This window comes from Marmota marmota, unplaced genomic scaffold (genome assembly GCF_001458135.2).
Source record: "Marmota marmota marmota unplaced genomic scaffold, marMar, whole genome shotgun sequence".
Taxonomy (NCBI): Eukaryota; Metazoa; Chordata; class Mammalia; order Rodentia; family Sciuridae; genus Marmota; species Marmota marmota.
In genome coordinates this window covers 17,564,064-17,581,969 of record NW_025999853.1, presented here as the reverse complement: position 1 = coordinate 17,581,969, position 17,906 = coordinate 17,564,064, and the positions used below count along the sequence as shown (strand labels likewise).

Below are 17,906 nucleotides of genomic sequence, written 5' to 3'. Positions count from 1 at the left end.
GCTAAGTGAAGCTAGCCAATCCCTAAAAAACAAATGCCAAATGTCTTCTTTGATATAAGGAGAGTAACTAAGAACAGAGTAGGGACGAAGAGCATGAGAAGAAGATTAACATTAAACAGAGATGAGAGGTGGGAGGGAAAGGGAGAGAAAAGGGAAATTGCATGGAAATGGAAGGAGACCCTCAGGGTTATACAAAAGAACATACAAGAGGAAATGAGGGGAAAGGGAAAAATAATACAAGGGGGAGAAATGAAGGTCAGTAGAGGGGGTAGAGAGAGAAGAGGGGTGGGGAGGGGAGGGGAGGGGGGATAGTAGAGGATAGGAAAGGTAGCAGAACATGACAGTCACTAGTATGGCAATATGTAAATCAATGGATGTGTAATTGATGTGATTCTGCAATCTGTATATGGGCTAAAAATGGGAGTTCATAACCCACTTGAAGCAAAGTGTGAAAGATGATATATCAAGAACTATGTAATGTTTTGAACAACCAACAATAAAAAAAAAGAATGAATCAGTGAAGATATAAACTACAGCCTTTTATGTAAACTAAAAAGACATGAAATCATGCATATTACACATTAAAAAACACATACACATTAAAAATCAACCATTTTAAAAGTCAAAACTAGATGCAAAATAAAAATTTCTAGAAAGCATACTCTTTCCAATGTAATTAGTATAAATTTAAAACTAGCATAAATTCAGTAATATGCTAAAGTAAAGTTGTTTAAAGACATACTAGTCACATATTTCAAGTTGGGTATTAATATAATAATAGAACTGTATTTGTATCTTGAAACTTGCTAACTTTTAGTCTCAGAAATATGCTTTTACTCTCTTAAAAAAAACAAACCTAGAAAAGATGGTGAAAGTTATCAGGTTCATAGGACACAGTAACTCCTTGATATTTAAAGGTCTAAACAGAAAAGGCATTAAACTCTTATTATACCATTTAACACATCATGTCTTATCGTCCCATTTATGACACCAATAAAAGCTTAAATTGAGCGAATTTACAGTTGCCCTATTAAATTTTACAGGTTTTTTAAGTGTACATCAGAGTAGTATGCTGGCTTGATCTACAGCACCAAAAAAAAAAAATCTGAAAACAACCCTAAAATTAGGATTACATATACTTATTTACTATGCCATATAACTTTCCCCCAAATAATTAGAAATCATAAGATTATCCAGCCCAAAAAAGGCAAAACAGAAATAAAGCCTTACATAGTCACTGTAAAACTTTTTTATAAAAAATAAGTAATAGTCAAAGTTATAAATAAATAAATACACAATTCATAGTCAGAAATTTTAACATGCCTTACTCAAAAATTAACAGAATGGGGGGAGGAGGGACGACTATTAAGGATACAGAACAACAACATTACCAACTATCTCATTTAATTGCTACTTATAAAACACTATACCTAACAATATATATGTCCACATAGAAAATTACCTAAGATAAGCCATACATTGGGCCTTATATAAGACTTAATTTCAAAAGTTTAAATTTTACCAAGCATATATTCTGCAACAATTGAATTAGAAATCAATAACAACAACATATCTGGAAAAGCTCCAAACAGAACAACAACTGCAAAAAAGTCCCAAAACTTTGGAAAGTAAGCAATATATCAAAGAAGAAATGTAGAAAATACATAAAACTTCAGAGTAGCAAAAATACATTGTAAGATGAGTACTGGCATTAATTAGAACAAATTTTTTTAAAGTTGATTTTAAAAAAAAAAGAAGATGAGTGTTGGAGGAAAGGATTAAGTGCCCAAATATAGGTGAGCCCTGGGAAAGTGGAACTTGGTGGCTAAGCCCTGTGCTTTTTGGTGGGGTTTAGTCAAACCCCAGAAGTGTTTACATTAAATAAGAACAGAAAGGACCCCAGTTTCCTTTCCTGTGTGGTATTATAAAAATATAAGACCCTAGAGAAGGAATATTTGCATAAAATATAAAGGTGATAAAGATCTCAGTCTTCAAGGTTTTCCTACCTTGATATGATGTGGGAGTCTATGAGTGATTTCTGAAATATGAGATTAGGACAAAAAAAGAAATGGAAATGGAAAGATTAATGGGCCTGCTGGGGCCTTGAGGAAGAACATAAGAAGCAACTCAGAGGTTATCTTAGTAGACTAATGATTGAAATGATGATGAACCACTCAGTAAGTAACATAAAGGAGCAGATATGCTCCCCAAATACCCAGGCACTAGAAATTACACTTAAGGCAAAACATACCTCTATATCCTCCAACTGAAATTATCAGAACCTGATTTACTAGATATGAGAACAAAAAAGGTTCCCTACTATATCTCAATCCCATGAAAGCGTGAAACAACTTAATCATCATCGACTCTGATGGGTTTGTTTCATCTCCCTGAAAGACATTTTTCCCTGGCTCTTCATCTCCACTTTTACTATTGGAAAGATCAACAGCCCTCAAACATTTGACACTATTCAAGTCCATCAACTCAGACAGACAGGCCTATTTGGAGTTTAAAGACAAATTCTACTTAAATATGACTAGTTACAAGCCCTCCCATGAAAACATTCAAATGAATGGGGCAAAACTGATTTTTATCCATCAAAATTCTGGTGAATAATATGTTCACTGAAGATCTGATGACATGACCAAACTCAACATTAACATCAAGGAAGACAAGCTGAGCAAAAGACTAATTCTACCTTGTAGTGAAGGAATGATACCACAATTCTGCACTTTTATGGCTATATGGGATGTTCCCAGAACCACACACCCACTTCAGCCCCCAGAAAGAGCTGAAATTTCATCTAACAATTATTATAGATCCTAATACAGTCTAAACTAATCTCCCCTGATACTTATTGCTGCCATAAGCCCATTGACCACATTAGTGCAAATTATTAAAAAAAAAAGGCATCATTCAAGATAATTTCTTCCATGTTGAAAAACTGTCATACTAATTTTATTAGAATAAGACATGGAACTGCAGAAATCTGACATCTAACATTGAGAAATAAAAAGGTTGGAGGAGCTGAAAAGAAGAAAGAGACACTACAAAATGTGGACAGCCATAGGAAAACTTTCATATTAAAAAGCTATTTTTTACAAAAAGGGAAAGCACTTGACCCATGCCTTCCCTACAAAAGTAACATGAGGGCAATGGATGAACACTGCCAAAACTGGTGCAAACTGTGTAACTCTGTCTCTAGTCCAGCCCTTAGCAACCATCTCTCTATAAATACTGACATCCATAGCAAGGGGTTGCTGTCTCCTCCTCTCCAGCTGACCCTCATTCTCCCTTGAAAGTGTAACTTTGTTTTTCCCCCAAAGCTTCTTACCCTTGAGAGAGCCCACTCTCTTGAGTGTGTCTCAAAATAAACCTTTGGGTCTCAAAAAAGGTGTATGAGGGAGGGGCAGCCTTAACCTAAAGTAAGTCAAAGGAAAGCATAATAGAGGAGAAATAAATGTAATAAAAAATTAATAAATAAAAATAAAATCAATTATATCTAATAATTCTAGTGATATATCCAGTAAAGATCTCATAGCGTGACCAAAATCAACATTAACATAACTTTTTTATAAAAGTCTGATAAAAGTGACAAATCTCTAATTAAATTGATCAAGAAAAAAAGAGAAATTACTACTATTAAGAACGAAAAAAAGGGATATTATTATACATCTTACAGGCATTAAAAATAGACTACTATACCAATAAATTTGAAGTTTGAATGAAATGGACAAATTCTTTGAAAGATGCAAATAACCAAAAGTGTCTCAAGAAAAATAAATAAATTTTAAATTCAGAATAGCCCTCTATTCATTGAATAAATTGAATCCCCAATTTCACACCCAGCTGGTTAATTAGTGAATTCTACCAAACATTTATGAAATAAATAATGCCCACCTCAAATAATTCCCTCAGAAAGTTTGGGAGGAAGGAATACTTCTTAATTCCTTTTTATGATTAGTATAACTATAATACCAAAACCTGATAATGATATTTTAAAAAATATTACAAACTAATAGGCATCATGAATGCATGAAAAATTCTTAACAAAGTACAGTTGTCTTTTATTATCCATTGAAATTGGTTTCAGGCTCCCTTTCAAAATACTAAAATTTGCAGTTGCTCAAGTTCTTTATATATAGTATTTGCATATAACCTATGCACATCCTCCAGTATACTTTACCTTCAGATGGCTTAAAATAGGTAATATCATGTAAAGACTATGTAAATAGTTGTTATGTTTATTGTTTAGAGAGTAATGACAAGGTGGAAACAGTCTATACATGTTCAACACAGATAAAACTTTTTTCTCTGAATATTTTCAATTCTCAGTTAAATATACAGAAGTGGAACCTACAGATATGGAGGACCAACTGTTTTAGCAATCAAAAAATAATATATTGAAAGGATAATACAGCATGGTCAATGGAATTTATTCCAGAAAAACAAGATTGGTTTAATATGAGGAAATCAATTCACTAAAGAGAATAAAGAAGAAACATTATATAATCATACGAATAGACGCAGGAAAAAAAGTTAATAGAACACAGGCATAATTTTTTAAAAAGTTTAAGCAAAAATAGATATACAAAGGAATGTTTATAAAAGGAATGTACAGAATACCAATAGCTAACCTCAAACTTGGTAAAACACTATTTCCTAAGATTGTAACAGTGCAGGAATGTCTGTTATTACAATTTATATTCAAAATTGTACTGGAAGTCCCAGCCAACAGTAAATCAAGAAAAAGACTTTATTTTAAAAAAAAAAGCAGGAAGGAAGAAGGCAAATTATCTCTATTCACAGGTAGCAACATTTTTCTAGTTTAAAAAAAAAAAATCTCTCTTGGTGTGGTAGAGCAGGCCTGTAATCCCAGTGGCTCATGAGGATGAGAAGCAGGAGGATAGCAAGTTCAAAGCCAGCCTCAGTAAGTGAGGCCCTAAGCAATTTAGCTAGGCCCTATCTCTAAAATATAAAAAGGGCTGGAGATGTGGCTCAGTACTCAAGCGCTCCTGAGTTCAATTCCCGGTAGCAAAACAAAACAAAAAACAATTCAAGGATTCTACAAAATAATGAATAAAACTATAAAGTAAATTTAACAAGGTTAAAGGATGGACATTTAGTCTATTAAAAAATGCATTTTACAGTAGCCACAAGCAAGTATGAAACTAATTTTTTTTAAAAAAATTAATTTAATTTAAAATAACACTGAAAAATACATAAACCTCAGTAATAAATTTAACAAAAGATGTGCAAGATCCCTTTTAAAAAAATACTACCAAGAGAAATTAAAAATAGTAGATAAATATATAACATCTTTGTGAATTAGAATATTCAGTATTGTTAAAATGTCAATTCTCCCCCAAATTGACTTATAGTTTCAGTGCAATGCCAATCAAAACCCAACAGCTTTATTTATAGAAATGGATGAGTTAATATGAAAATCTATATGGAAAACCAATGAAGAAGAGTCAAGACAATCATTAGAAGGAATACAGATAAATAACTGATATGAGATTTACCATAAAACTAAAAAAAAAAAGTAGATTATCAACATAGAATGGTACTATTGGTGTCAATATACATAGAGACACATAGATTAGCAGATCAGCAGAAAAGAATAAAGGCCACAAATGTAAGACAAATTGCTTTTGACAAAGATGACAAATCACTTAATAGGTGGAAAGTTTTTTTTTTATTTTTATTTTTTCCAACAAACAGTACTTGAACAATTTAATAATATATGGGGGAAAAAGTTATCCTGGATTCCTTCCCTTAGATCTTCATACAAAAATAAATTTAAGGTAGATCCCTGACCTAAATGTAAAGACAAAAACTATAAAACTTCTAAAATAAATAAATAAAACTAGGACAATTTTTCATAAATTCTAGGGATGAGCAAATGTTTCTTATAACACAAACATAAAAAATAAAAGAAAAAATGACAAATTGAATTTAACCAAAATTTTATACTTCTATTCTTTGAAAGATACCATATTTAAAATAACAATAACAAAAAGAACTAAAGATAAGCCAATGACTAGGAGAAAATGCTTTATTATATACCCATCTGTCTGTCAAAAGATTTGCATTTCAAATATACAAATAACTCCAAGGAAAGAAGTTGGAGAAGGGGCACCAAAATACAGAAAGAAATATTTCTGGTCTTCTGTAGCACAGTAGGGTAACTGGTTATAATGATTTATAATATATTTCAAAATAACAGAAATATATGAAAGTTCCCAACACATATAAATGTTTTAATATTTGAGGACATGGAAGTGCTTATTACTCTGATCTGTTCATACACATTGTATGCATGTATGGAATTATCATTATGCACCTCATAAAGATGTACAGCTATTATGTCTCAATAAAAATATTAATAATAAAAAAGAACTCCAAGAAGTCAATAACAAAAAGACCCTAATAGGAAAATTTAAATAGCTAAAATAATTTAACAGACAAGTTAAAACATTTGAAAGGCTATTAAGAGCCTCATAAGAGAAATACATGCCTGTAATCCCAGAGACTTGGGAGGCTGAGGCAAGTTCAAAGCTAGCTTCAGCAACTTAGTGAGGCCCAAAGCAACTTAGCAAGACCCTGTCTCAAAATTTAAAAAAGAAATAAATAAAACAGAAAGGGCTGGCAATGTGGCTCAGTGATTAAGTATTCCTGATTTCAATCCCTGGTACACACACACACAACACAAAAATCCACAATGAGATCCCATTTCACACTCAGCAGATGGCCAAAATTAATAGAACTGATAATACCAAATATCAGTAAGGATATGAAGCAACTGCAACATTCCTAGTAGGAGTATAAAATGGTACAACCACTTTGGGAAAACTTTTGGCAATTTTATATACTTTTAAAACACACTTTCCCTACCATGACCCAGCAGTTTCACAAAAATTACTTTTATGAGAATATTTATAGCATCTTTCTTCATAATAGCTAAAAACTAGAAACAATTCCAAAATACCTATTACCAAGAAAATAAACAAATTATAGTAGATTTAGTGGAATAACAGTAACAAATAAAAAGAATGAATTCATTCGACTACATGGGTGAATTTTAAAAAGCAGAACACTAAGTAAAAAAGAGCCAGTCACAAAAAGAATATACTATATGATCGTACTTATATGAAATTCAAAAACAAAATTAATCTATAGAGACTAAAATAGAACTGTGATTTTCTACAGAGAAAATGTAAGGTATTGACTAGAAGTGAAGCCAGATTTAAAGACAGGGAGTTAGTGTAGCTAGGAAATCTGATAGAGAAAATGGAGCCCATTTGAGTCCAGGAAATTGGAAACAGCCCCTGGGAGAATGGAATGTTCACGTCTCCAAAACCCTTTGATACTACCCCTCCCCAAAAAAGTCGTTAATTAAGCAACTCCTGAGCAGACAAGGAGCTGCTAATCAATGCCCCCTGGGCTGCCACTCCCCTTCTGCCTGGCACTCCACTTAGGGCTTTCCAGCCCACAGGCTCACCCCTTGGCCATATCCCCCCAGTCATTATGCAGGATGAGGGGAAATGAACAAGACACAGGAGAGGAATGCAGGAGAACAAGGGAAACTTTAGACATATAAAAGGGACAGGACTGCTTCATCCCATGGATTCTGCCTTTGGATCCCCTTCTTCCACCCAGGAGAAGTCTGTTTTACTATCCTTTAATAAAGCTTCTTACTTTCTCCTCTACTCTTGCCTGGGAAGGCTTCTCTGGTATTATACTTCAACATTTGAGGAAGCAGGACTCAAGGTAACTGGTAACCACAGGAGGTATCAGAGGATATATGAAGAAACTTCAGAGTGATAAAAGTGTTTCATATTGGGGTGGATTGGAGGAAGCACAGTTACACAGAGCATACATTTATTAAAACTCAAAATTGTATACGTAAAAATCTGTGTGTTTAAGTGTGTACATTTTACCTCAATAATAAAATTTAAAAGAATGTGGGCTGATTCTGGTCTTTCCCTTATGCTCAATAACATTATGTCTCAATAAAAATCTGCCAAAATGCATCACAAAGCTAAAAGAAAATCATTTATTATAAGAAATGATCCATTCCTTAACTTGACACAGTACTTCAAAGCAGAAGCCAAACTGCTCTTGGGTGGTGCACATAACTATCCCTATATTTTAAACTTTGATATTAATATATTCAAACTGACAAGAACTCAAAACAATTGCTCAATAAAAATAGGTATCATGTTATCATTGAAAAGAGACTATCTGGCACAAATTTTATAAAATTAAGTTTTTAGCCCTTTTTTTAGTGACATTAACTTTAACCACATCATGATGGTTTAATTTTTCTTTCACATTAACATCAATTTGTGGTTCTGGGGATTGAACCCAGGGCATTATGCATGCAAAGCAAGCGCTCTACCAACTATATCCCCAGCCCCAGCAAAATTGAAATCTTAAGGAAATTTTAATATTTAACTTATAATCCTCTTCTCTCCCTTAATTTATAAATAGGGGCTTTAACTTACATTTCTTTCTCTGCTTCAAGTTGTTTACTCAATTCTATAGTTCTAAGCTCCAAATCTGTGTTCAGCTGCCTTTGCTGTTGAAGATCATGCAAAGCTTGCTCCTTGCTTGCTTTAACATCAAGAGTATCAGCTTCTAGTTTCTATGGAAGAGGAAGAAATACAGCAGTCACTTTAATGTTGAAAATTATCAATCTACTATTACTGTAATATTTTGCTTATATTCAAATTGGTATTGACATAACACACAAAAATATTACAATAAACATTCTGAAACCATTACTGAGTAAGGAGTTAATTTATTTTAGAATCTTTTTTAGGATCTAGTGTATACTGTATACTTACTAAGTGTTTACTTTTAAAATCAATTCTGAAGAAGAGAACAAACTTAAACATTTATTACTAGAGTAAAAGTGCTTAACATAAATTGAAAAAAATTCACTAACAGGTCACTTAAAATACATTCTCTTAATAGTCATAGTTTAAAACACTGAAATAATTATATGATATTTAAAATTAAAATGGAGTTGTCATATAGTCCTCCTCATTAACACCCACTGACCCAAAATATAAAGCCAATTTAGTTCATGATTTTGCTTTATTATCTCTTGACTTAGATATTATTGTTCTTCAGAATGTAATATGCATCTCATCATACACATATAATTACATGTGTATTTTTACAAATTTACAAAATAAAACACTAAACACAAGTTTGGATATCTATAAGTACTACATTTCTTACATAGTCATAATAATTTTGCAAACTTAAATATTTTATAAACTGATTGGTACCTTTGGCTCTTAATGCCTGTATTAAAATATTCACAAAAGATCTTCAATGTCATAAATTAATTCTACAGCAATGTTTATGTGAAACATACAGAATACCTCCTAAACTAATAACAAAATGTCAAAGAGCTGATGATCACAACAGACACTCTCAGTTCTAAATAACAACTATTTTTTAAAAGGTATCCAAATAGAATTATTAGATACTTTTCAGTAAAATTGTATTTCCATTCTTTTCAACCGTAACTAAAGTGATGTGCTATTACTACTATCATTGGTCATAAAGAAAAGAAAAGGGAACAAAAGAACCCACAAACAGAATTATAAATATCATTTCCTCACATATATCATATCCATATCTTGTGATTCTATAATCACATACACAATTCACCTGATTATGGAAGTAGAAGTAATAGATATATATATATATATATATATATATATATATATATATATATATGTGTGTGTGTGTACATACACACATACATACACATGCCCATATAGAGTGTAACTTGAGAAATTTTTGTTTAACTGATAATAGTTCTAGTTTAAAAGACAAAAGACTCAGATCAAATCCTTCTTTGATATGTCCAATGACTTCATCTCTTAGTAAATCAATACCTTCACTTGGTATTGTGTTAAAGATTCATTTTAGCATGGCTTTCATGTATTATTAGATTAGAAGCAAAATCCAAAGTTTATAAATGCAAAGTTTAAAAAGGAAAAAAGTCTACCATATCTGAAATATTATATTAGAGTAGGAAAGGAAAATGGAAAAATGAAGGTATAAAAGAAACTTTACAACAACCAAATTTGATAAATTCCTTATAATTATACAGTAGATCCCTGTATTATCCCTGTTGGTTATTTCTCAGAAATAGTTAATACTTTATAAGGAAATCAGTATGTATATTAATTGTCACTTATAAAAGCCACCCACTAATAAAGGAATTAAAAATAAAGATGGAAATGAATTTATGAATGTCAAAATGAATCCCATTATTATGTATAACTATAATATACTAATAAAAATACATGCCAAAACACAAAAAAATAAAAGTAAAGATGGAATTCAAAATTAAAACATGAAAAATTATAATTTTTTGAAATTATATACCACAACTTCACCTTTCTTTCTTAAATAAAAATCTTTGATTCCATGTAGGTCATAAGATTCCAACACCACTGAGTAGAAAATACGACTAAATTCAACTTCTTTTATACATACCTTAATTTGGCCTTCTAGCTCTTCAATTTTTTGTTCTAAAGAGAGATGTTTCTCTTTATATTCTTTAAGATGACTTTCCAGCTGAATGCAGTGTTCTTGCTTATCCTGTAACTTTATAGTGACCTGATCCAACTGAGAGGTGATCTTATTCAACTCCTACAGAGAAGCACAATTGATGAAAACTTTGGTAAGGTTTACTACATTGTATTGCCCAGATATTCAGTCAAATCAAAATTGAAAACTAATTTTATTGAAGAAAAATCTGGAGTCAGATTCCAGATAACAATTTAACAGAAGCTATCTTGATCCACCAATATAAAGGACCTGAATGGAATGTGCATAGCGTGAGATACTTTATATATAACAGTTAAATAACTTTTTGTTGTTTGATTGTGGTTCTGGGGATACAAAATAGGACTTTTCCATGCTAGGCAAGCATTCTACCACTGAGTACACAGCCAGCCCTGTGAAATAACCTTCTGATATTTTTGTAGAAAGTGATCTTAGGAGCTAAAACATCATAATATTAAAGAGGCTAGTAATAAAAATCAGTTTTATATTACAAATAAATGTTTTTAAATATTCCAAATACTATTTTAAAATATAATATTTTGAAAATATTACAGTGATTATATCTAGTATGTTTCTTCAATTCATTTGAAACACCCAATTGCACAGAGAGAACAAAATAAAAATTACTAATAAATCTACTACCCAGGGGTAATCACTGTTAATGTTTCATAACTTTCTTTCTAGTCTTTTCTACATGATAATTTATATATCTTTGTGTATTTTTAAAATAAAAATAGGATCTTACTTTACATTATTTCAGTCTCATATGTCTTTACAAAACAATGCATCATAAAACTTTCTGATATTATTTTCTAAAATATTGTACTCAACTGCATGAATTTCCATTTTATTGATAGTTTATTGCTTAGCTAAGTCTCCTGCATTAAATTCTAGGATTGCTACTAAATTTTCTCCATATTAACAGAGATGCAAATAGAATCTTTAAACCTATGATTATTCCCTTAGAATGAAAAAAGTGATCTAAAGAATAGATCACTTGAAATATATTGCCAAATAACTCCCTCTCCCTTCCCCCATCTAAAAGGTTGAACTAATGTATTCTATCAGCAGCAGTGTACTAAAGTGACTTGTTCTTCACACCATCTCTGATCCTTCCACTAGTAATACATACTTTTCCTCTACACAGGTAACTGTACTCCATTATTGTTTCAATTTGTAACTGATTCTTAATAAACTTGAGTATTTCCTAATACAGTTTTGAAGATATACACAATTTGAGAAGGCCTTAATTGAAATGCTTGGAACCAGGCTGGGGCTGTAGCTCAGCGGTAGAGAGCCCACCTCAAACGTGTGAGACACTGGGTTCGATCCTCGGCACCAAATAAAAATAAATATATTGTGTCCAACTACAACTAAAAAAAATATTTTTTAAAAAATGAAATGCTTGGAACCATCAGTGTTTGATATTTCAGATTTTTATTTTGGAGTATCTGCACAGACCTTTACAGGTTGAGCACCACTAATCAGAAATCCAAAATTTTAAATATTTCAAACTCTATTAAGTCAGAACTCAATAAATTTTGGATTTTACAACACTTGGGACTTCAGATTTTTGTATTAACAATACTAAGCCTGTATTTTCTTGTAGGTTCACTTATTTCCCATGTAAAAAGTGTTTTAAACAATTAGATTATTATCCCTTCATCAGGCATATTCCATAAAATGTTGTCTTTTTGCTATTTGCTTTAGAATTTGGGTAATAATATTTCACAATAAATTTTAGAGTTTTATGTGGTCATTCTTATATTTTTTCCATTTTACTTTCTGATTCTAATCTCATGTTTATAAAATATTTTCCAGATGTATGGAGCAATACTGTAAGTAAAAAGCAAGTTGCAGAACAACATATATTCTCTGATTCTTATTTTTTTTAAAAAAATTCCTACGTGCACACATATATAATTAATTAAATATACATATTTTTTTTCAATGCTTATAGAAGCCTGAAAGGACACATACCAAATTTAATAGCAAACATTCCATCTCAAAAGAAAAATAAAAGAATTGGAGTAAAGGACAAATAAAGAAAACTGTCTTGTTTTGCTTTTCAAATTTGTTATACTTCAAATCAAAACAAAAAAAAGTAGCTAGAACCAGTATCACTTCTTGAGTATCAAGTAAATTCTAAAAAGTTATACGTAATAAAACATTAAGAATATCTACTAGCACTTAATCTTGACCTAAAATAGAAATTTCTATTATACCAAAAGTATTGAGAAAAGTAACTTCTACATTCTATCCAGCCCCTCAGTCCTTCCTCATAACTGAGATGGAATACATAGCTCTCTTTTCCTATATCCCAGAGTAAGAACATCTGGGTCATGGCCTTGCTTAATTACTAAAAGTAAGTGTGGAGGTCTAAGCACCATTGGTGCTTGATGGGTGGAGGCAACAATTCAATAACTAGGAGTAAATGTTTCAGCTCCTCAATAAGGCCTCCGCCAGTGAAGAAACATAATACAATATTAGGAAGCCCAACCGCACCTGGCACCAGTTGAGATTTATCAAAAGCAAAGCTGGTATATTTGTCTCCATCTATCTGCCTCTTGCATTTACTCTCAAATGGATCTGAACTCCAAGATGCAGTAAAGAGGATAAACAATTATATCACAAGACTTTATAAAACTGCATATCATTTTATAAATGGGTTCAACAAATTTATCTACCAAAGCACTAGGTTATAATATGAAATTGCATCAGTTTCCCCACCTGCTGTTTATCTTGTAATGCATTCTGAGCTGTGTCCAAATGATTCTGAAGATCGGCTCTTTGAGCAGTTTTTGCTGCTTCTGCTGATAGCAATAATTCAGTTTTGGCTTTAATCTGTAACAAAATTTACACATTATTTTATTCCATATTTAGTTGATGATTTTCCCTTGCTTGAATGCACATCGGTTTTGTCACTAAACTATTTTAAAATTAAGTCCTTTTTTGTTAAAAAGAAAAATAAGGATTTAGATATTGAAAGATATGTCTGGGAAAATCCACAAAATAGGAATGGTACGGGGAAAATCTCTTAATAATGTTTGAAGAAACAATGAAAAAAATGTTCCTATATGACAACAAAACACTATAGTACCCTTTTGTTAAAAAATAAATGGTATACTTTTTTCCTGAGAAAGGACATGCCAAAGTGAATGTGAATCTCCAAAGTCTACCACTGTTAACAACAAACTAAATAACTATGCTTTGAAAAAAAAAATGATGGCTTCAAAGAAAACTTTTCCAGAATCCATGGACACAAAACACCTAGACAAACCACGATTACATTTGAAATTCACTATTACCCAATAACTTCCCACCTAAAGGGTTTTACTTTTAATCCTCATAAGAATATCAAGAAATTACATATTAAAACTCAAGGTTTTAAATAATAAGCTTTAATAAAATCAAGCAAAAAGCAAACAAAATATAAACACATATTTAGAACTAAAACACTTTGAGAAAGGGTAAAACACAGGAAGACATTCTTTTAGCTGGTTGAGGAGAGGAGCAATAAACATAAGAAATTTAAAATACACTGTAGGAATAATTTTAAGCTGACAGGAAAAAATTTTAAGATTCTTTCTTAGTAACTAAATACTCTGTTTTCTCAGAAACAATGGTTATATATAGATATATATCTACATTGAATTAAAAGTGAAACTAAAGAAATTTACACTTTAAACAAGAGGAAGCAAATATGATAAATGCATATCAGTGACTATAAAGAACTTATTTTTTCAGAAGTCAGCTTCATTTACACATGGCATTCTATCTGAAGAACAAAAAATTCATAAAATACTTTAGTGCACAATAATTGCCCATGATCTTTTAATACAGTTTGCTTCAACTAATGTGACATATTTTCCAAAATTATGGGACACACAAAGAAGAATCAGGGGAGATTAACTAATAGTTTTACTGGTTGACATTATTTCATAAATACTTTGATGGGAAATTACATGGTCCTTCATATAGTCTGCCCCTCTGCAATCCAATTATTAGAATGGAGAAAGAAATTTGTCTTATTTCCTATACCATGATTTACTCATCAAGCAAAACTTCTGAAAGCATAGAATTAAAATACTAAAAGTAATACACATTGGTGTTCTTTTTTAAAAATCAAATCTTTAAAGAAGATCTTTTAAATGAAAATAAAAAATACATGTAACAGAGACCTTATGGCATAATATCAAATTAATTTGAAATTAAAAAGAAAATAAGACTTTATCAAAACAAAACAAAAAGCTAAGATTCAGTAATTTCAGGAGATGTAGTATGCTTAAAGGGCAGAGGAGCAACAGGGAGGAGACAAGAAGAAAGAGAAAATCTGCCCAAACAGAAAAGTTCAATAAATGATCTCAATTTTTTAAATCTAATTTCTATTCCAAATATTTTTCTATTAATGTGTGAGGCAAAAGGAGAGTAAGAATTCAAAACATTTGACAGCCTAAAATTGGTGCTCTATTCATATAAGTTCATTAAAAAGCATGATTCCATACTACCTGTATGTCAAGCTGGGAGACCTTCTCCTTGCTTTCATTTAATTGGCTATTTAATTCATTGACACTGGTTTCTAGAGCGAGGACACGGTCTTGTGCAGCTCTAAGATGTGACTTCTGCTCTTGTACCTGGTCATGTAAATTCTCCTGGGCTTGTTTATGACTTTCCGACTGATTCTTTAGCTTCTCTGTCAGTTGAGTTACCTATTATATAAGCAAGATTCTAATTATAAAGTTCATAAATGATATAACAAAAACAAAGAAGCCCAGATTTAAGCACCATGAGAATATTAAACCTGTATGATGTTATCTCAAAGTTTTTAAAGTAAAACTATTCACATCTTTCCAAAGATACATGAACATGATCTCAAATCATAAGAAATAACATCAAACACACATATTTTTAATATTCTTTATGAAGCTATAATTTACATGCAATAAAATTCATCTAATTTAAATTGTTAATTTGAGATCTGATAAATGTATACCCTTCGTTAACCATCACTATAATTAACATAGAAAACATATTATCCTAAAATATTCCTCATGCCCCTTTGTAATCATTCCCAACTCCCATCACTAGCCTTGGACAATCAATGTTCTAACCAAGTAACAAGACTTCTTTATATATGCTGGCTATTTGTAAATTGTTATTTTCTCCCAGTTGGAATCTTGGCTTTTATTTTCAAAATGGTATATTTTGAAGAACAAACTTTTTAAATTTAGATGAAATTTTTTATGTACCTTGTTTGGAGTTTATGGAGTTTTTGAATTTTTTGAATTTATACTTTCAAATTTTAATTTTTTTTGGCTATTATTTCTTTAAATATATTTCTACCCAGCCCCATCTGTGACTCTCATTATATTATGGTAGCCTACTTGATACTATCGCATAGATTAAGGCACTCTTCTCACCCGCAATTCCTCCTAGTCTTTTTTTCTTTCTCTCTCTGCTTCATTTTGCACAGTTTCAATTGCCTTATCTTCAAGTTCACTGACATTATTTTCTATTTGCTTAATCTATCCAATGACATTTTTATTTCATGTATTTTAAGATTTTTATCTCTAGAAATTCCATTTTGTTGTTCTTGAATGTTTCCACTTCTATCTCTGTTATTAAAGTTTTTCCTTTATACCCATAAGCATATTCTTTTTTAAAATTATTACCAATTATTTTAGTTGTAGATGGACACAATACATTTATTTATTTATTTATTTATTTATTTATTTATTTTTAATGTGGTGCTGAGCATCAAACCCAGTGCCTCACACATGCTAGGCAAATACTATACAACAGAGCTACAACCCCAGCCCCTCATTAGCATACTTTAAGATGTGTTTTTAAGTACTTATCTGATGAGTCCATCACCTTTCATTTCAGAGTCTGTTTCCATTAGATGATTTTTCTCCTGGTTATGACTCACATTTTTTTCTGTTTATTCATATTTCTAGTAATTTTTTTGTTATTTATCATGACCAATCTGGATTTTGTTGCATTCTTTTACAGAATCGTGAGCTTTGTTCCAGTAAATAGTTAATACATCTGTGGTTCATTTGGGCCCTTTCAAGGCTGCGGTTTACATTTTGTTAGGTCAGGTGTACAGAAGCTTTTACACTAGGGCTACTTTAGCCTTACTCTCTCCTAAGGTGTAACATTTCTGGTGTGGATTTCTACTGAATGCCCCACTGTTCAACTATGTCTTTCTTCTATGATTGCTGGCACTTGAATATCTCCCAGTCCTGTGTGGGCTCTGGTAATTTTCCAGTCTGCAGCTCCCTGATATTGCTCATTGTCCGGCCTTGCAGAATCTCACCTTCTAATATAAAACTTAGCATTCCACCAAATCCTCCAGTGGATCCTTACAGGTTTCTGGAGCTTTTTCTCTGCATTGCTCCTCCTTCCCTGGTTTTTTTCTCTGCAAAATGAACCTTCCAGCTGCCTTAACCTCCCTGAACTTCAGTCTCTCGGTTTAAACCAACCTTTCACTCCCCAGCTCAGTGAACTCACTGTTTTCTTTAGATTCTCCCAACCTTCACCATAGTCTGAAAAATGTCTCCGGGTCAAACGGTAGAGTGGTCAAAGATTTCACCTCCATGGTTTCTCTTCTCTCAGGGATCACTGAAAGCAATGACTTTATACATGTTTTTTCACTTTTCTAGGTGGCAGAGGGGCTAACTATGCATCAGTTGCTTCCCTAGAAGTATGTCAATTTATTCTTTTAAAAAAATGCATGACTTTCCTGATCATATTTGTAGGATGAGCAATGTCAAATTGCAGATAACTAAAAAATAGGGTAGACAATTTTTCATAAAAACTAACCAAAAAAAATTTGAATTCTTCAAAACTAATTTAGAAATTTGGGGGGAAATCTATATATATTCTAAGTCCAAAACTAGAAAAGTGATATAACCTACTGACACTTTGCTAATATTTTCTTATTTAGATAATAATAATTATCTTCCTAGATAATTCTTCCAAAAAAGCAACTGTCAATTATTTTCAGTTTTAAAATATTACTATTTAAATTTTATGTTTTTCTTCAACTACATATGAATTTTGTGACAATAGGGCAAGTTATAAAAATTATTAGCTATATATTGTCCAAAGATATATATTATCAAAATATAAATAAATGTTAAATCTGAATATTGACTAATACACACTAACAACTAGCATTTGATTAGTACCTATAACTTAGGAATACATTTTGTTATTCATTCCTTTTTTAAAATAACACAAAATGCTATAAGGCAAGTATGCACTATTAATAACATCACCACTTTTCCAATAAGCTAATGAGG

At 31.4% G+C, this 17,906-nt stretch overlaps 1 protein-coding gene across 1 annotated transcript in view; it reads right to left on the bottom strand.

Moving 5' to 3' along the window:
- The window catches only part of Eea1 (early endosome antigen 1), a 138,153-nt gene that overhangs the window by 27,370 nt on the left and 92,877 nt on the right, over window positions 1–17,906 (bottom strand). The window contains exons 15-18 of the mRNA XM_015482943.2: window positions 15,108–15,308; window positions 13,330–13,443; window positions 10,528–10,683; window positions 8,511–8,650 (exon numbers count right to left, since the gene is read on the bottom strand). Coding sequence (XP_015338429.1) covers window positions 8,511–8,650; window positions 10,528–10,683; window positions 13,330–13,443; window positions 15,108–15,308 — 611 coding nt within the window. The remainder of the gene's footprint in view (window positions 1–8,510; window positions 8,651–10,527; window positions 10,684–13,329; window positions 13,444–15,107; window positions 15,309–17,906) is intronic.